This window comes from Miscanthus floridulus, chromosome 12, assembly GCF_019320115.1.
Source record: "Miscanthus floridulus cultivar M001 chromosome 12, ASM1932011v1, whole genome shotgun sequence".
Lineage (NCBI taxonomy): Eukaryota > Viridiplantae > Streptophyta > Magnoliopsida > Poales > Poaceae > Miscanthus > Miscanthus floridulus.
Window position 1 is genome coordinate 34589565 of NC_089591.1, and position 2944 is coordinate 34592508.

Here is a 2944-nt window from a genome sequence, read left to right on the forward strand (position 1 = left end):
GAGGGGGAGTACCGGCTTGTCGGTGCTACCTCTATGGTTTGTACTTTGGCAGATCTAGGCTTCTCCAAGTCTACATCTAAGGCACCTCTGGTAATTGATTTTTGTTTAAAGTAAGTTCTATGCTCTTTCGTTCATGGGTTTCACGGTTCTTTTGAGTGCTCTAGTCCTTGTTAGATCTCTAGATTAGAGTAGTAATCGTTAGCATAAGTGTGGTGCTTAGGCTATCGGCTACCTGTGTTTGCTCCCTGTTTCTTAGTTGTGTGGTAGCAATGGGAGGTGACAACCCCGTCTATCCTTTGTAGTCCACATTGAATTGAGTAGGTTCTTAAATTCGTAGGACCATAGTCGTGTCGGTAGAGTTATCTATTAGCGGTGCTTTACCGTCTAAGTGGCGTCCCAAAGTGAACATTAGAATCATAAGCCTTGCTTTGCATAGGGTCTTAACCATAGGAATCCTCTCTACTCATACCTTAAACCTTGATTGCTATCCCCGGACAAACTAGAGTTTAGACAACACGCATGTTTCTCTATGGATACGATACTCGATAATACTCCAGTTGAAAACTACTTCGATACCCAGTGCAATTGCGGATTTTGTCTCTGTATACCTCCATAGATGTCAACACTCACTTTCAAGGGGCAGTTGCCCAACCAACAATCATGCCAAAATCTTGTTTGTAGCCCAGCTCTAATATTGATCACACATCCTCTTTGATACCATTCCCTCACATCAAACAGAGACCTCTAGAATTGGGATCCTCTCCTGTTCTTGATTTGGAAAATACAATTATGACCCAGGTATTTCTTCCTTCACAACTGACATCAAAGACGGTTGTCTCCACTCTCTAATCTGTCAATCCACTTGGCCAGTAGACAAGTGTTCATAGCTCTTACATCTAGAAATCCTAGGCCACCAAATTCTTTAGGCCTATTCAAGGCTTCCCATTTATCATGTGATACTTCCTCTTCTTGTTTGTTCCTTGCCAAAAGAATCTCAATCTGATTGTATCAAGTCTCTAAAAATTTCCTCCATAAAGTTGGTACACACCCATGGTGTACATGGGGATACTTGACAGGCAAGAATCAATTAGAGTTGATTTCCCCCCAAAAGATAGGTATTCACATTGCCAAGTCCCTAATCTCTTCTCTGTTTTCTCACTAACATAGCTCAATTGTGCCTTAGTGACCATGTAATTTCTGACAGGCATCCCTAGGTACTTCATTGGAAATGACCCAATCTTACACCCATGTAGGTTAGCTGCCAATTAGCACTGTTCCTCTTCAGAGAGCCCAATTGTGAAAATTTCACTTTTCTCAAAGTTGATCTTCATTCCAGACATAGCCTTATAGCATGATAAGATCATCCTAGCGTTCCTCAAATTTTCCTAAGTAAACTGAAGAAGAATAACTACTGCAAATGGGATAGACCACCTTCTACTAAATGAGGGACAAGGCCCTGAATAACTCCAGCAGAGCTAGCTCTAGACAACATAGCAGACAAAGCATTTGCCACCAGATTAAATAGAAGGGGTGACAGAGGGTCACCTTGTCTTAATCTCTTAAAACTTCTAAAGAACTCTCCTCTCCGGAAACCTTGGTATCAATTAAAGAAGAATACAAGTTAATTAAGTCCAGCTTTGAAGCTACTTGCGCCTACAAAACTACCAGAACGCCCCTGACCCCCCTCCTCTATATATACGCGCACCTCGTCTCACCTCTAGCTTGCCAGCCCTAAGGCAACACGACGCACTAGCTAGACCTTGGGCTCGCAAACCTCACACACCGCTTAAACCTGCAGCCCTTTCATCATCAGCAGCAGTAGCATAGGCACCTAGCTAGGTAGCGACCGCGACAATGCAGTACGGCGCGGCAGCGGCGGAGCAGGCGTGGTACATGCCGGTGGTGGCACCGTCGTCTGCCGTGGAGACGGCGGCGGAGCGCATGGAGCGGCTGGCGTCCGAGAGCGCGGTGGTGGTCTTCAGCGTGAGCACCTGCTGCATGTGCCACGCCGTGAAGCGCCTCTTCTGCGGCATGGGCGTGCACCCGACGGTGCACGAGCTGGACCTCGACCCACGGGGCCGCGAGCTGGAGCGCGCCCTCGCCTGCCTCCTCGGCGCCTCAGGGGCCTCGGCGGCAGGCGCGCCGGTCGTGCCCATCGTGTTCATCGGCGGCAGGCTGGTCGGCGCCATGGACCGCGTCATGGCCGCGCACATCAACGGCTCCCTCGTGCCGCTGCTCAAGGAGGCCGGCGCGCTCTGGCTGTGATTTGATCAGCGTCGGCCGGCTACTAGCCATTGCCGCCGTTGCTGTTGGGCCGGGAGGGACTGATAGTAGGGCATGCAGGTTACTTATTAATACACCCACAGTAGTGAGTTATTAATCATAGAGTGCGTCGTGCTTGTGTGTTTGTGTATGTCAGTGAGTGAGAGAGAGAGGTCGGTGATTTTTTACTGATGCTGCCTCCGTCTTGTGTGTGGGAGCTAGTTAGACCGTGCTTGCATCCTCGCGCGTACGAGTGTGTGTGCACTGCTACTGCTAGCTAGGTTTGGTCGTCGGTGCTAGAAGAGATCGATCGATTTAGTGTTCTTCTCTTCCATGCATCTTATTAATCGGTTTGGTTTGCCATTCCCTTGTCTTACATTGTATTTTCATCAGATCAGCCATGCATGCATGCATCTGGACAAACGAGTTGTGCGCCAAGAAATCCGAAGTTTTATATTAATTGCCACTTGACATGCATGATCACTCTCAATCACTCGTTACGTTCACTGTGTAAAAAACGGTTTGTAGCAACAGGACGAATTTTTTGGTAGGGGCGGCTGGTGATGGAGCCGCCCCTACAATGACGTGCTCGGGACCCCAGACACCAACCGTCCCCTATAAATAGGGTCTGATTTGTAGGAGTGGCTCACTCACCAGTCACCCCCGACGTTTTTATTTGTAG

General features: G+C 48.3%; 1 protein-coding gene across 1 annotated transcript; it reads left to right on the forward strand.

The window, feature by feature from the left end:
* Window positions 1-1739: 1739 nt before the first annotated feature.
* LOC136498483 (glutaredoxin-C5-like) lies at window positions 1740-2654 on the forward strand. Its single transcript, XM_066494406.1, has one exon. The coding sequence runs from the start codon at window positions 1855-1857 to the stop codon at window positions 2263-2265; it is 411 nt and encodes a 136-aa protein (XP_066350503.1). The 5' UTR covers window positions 1740-1854; the 3' UTR covers window positions 2266-2654.
* The last annotated feature ends 290 nt before the right edge of the window (window positions 2655-2944 follow it).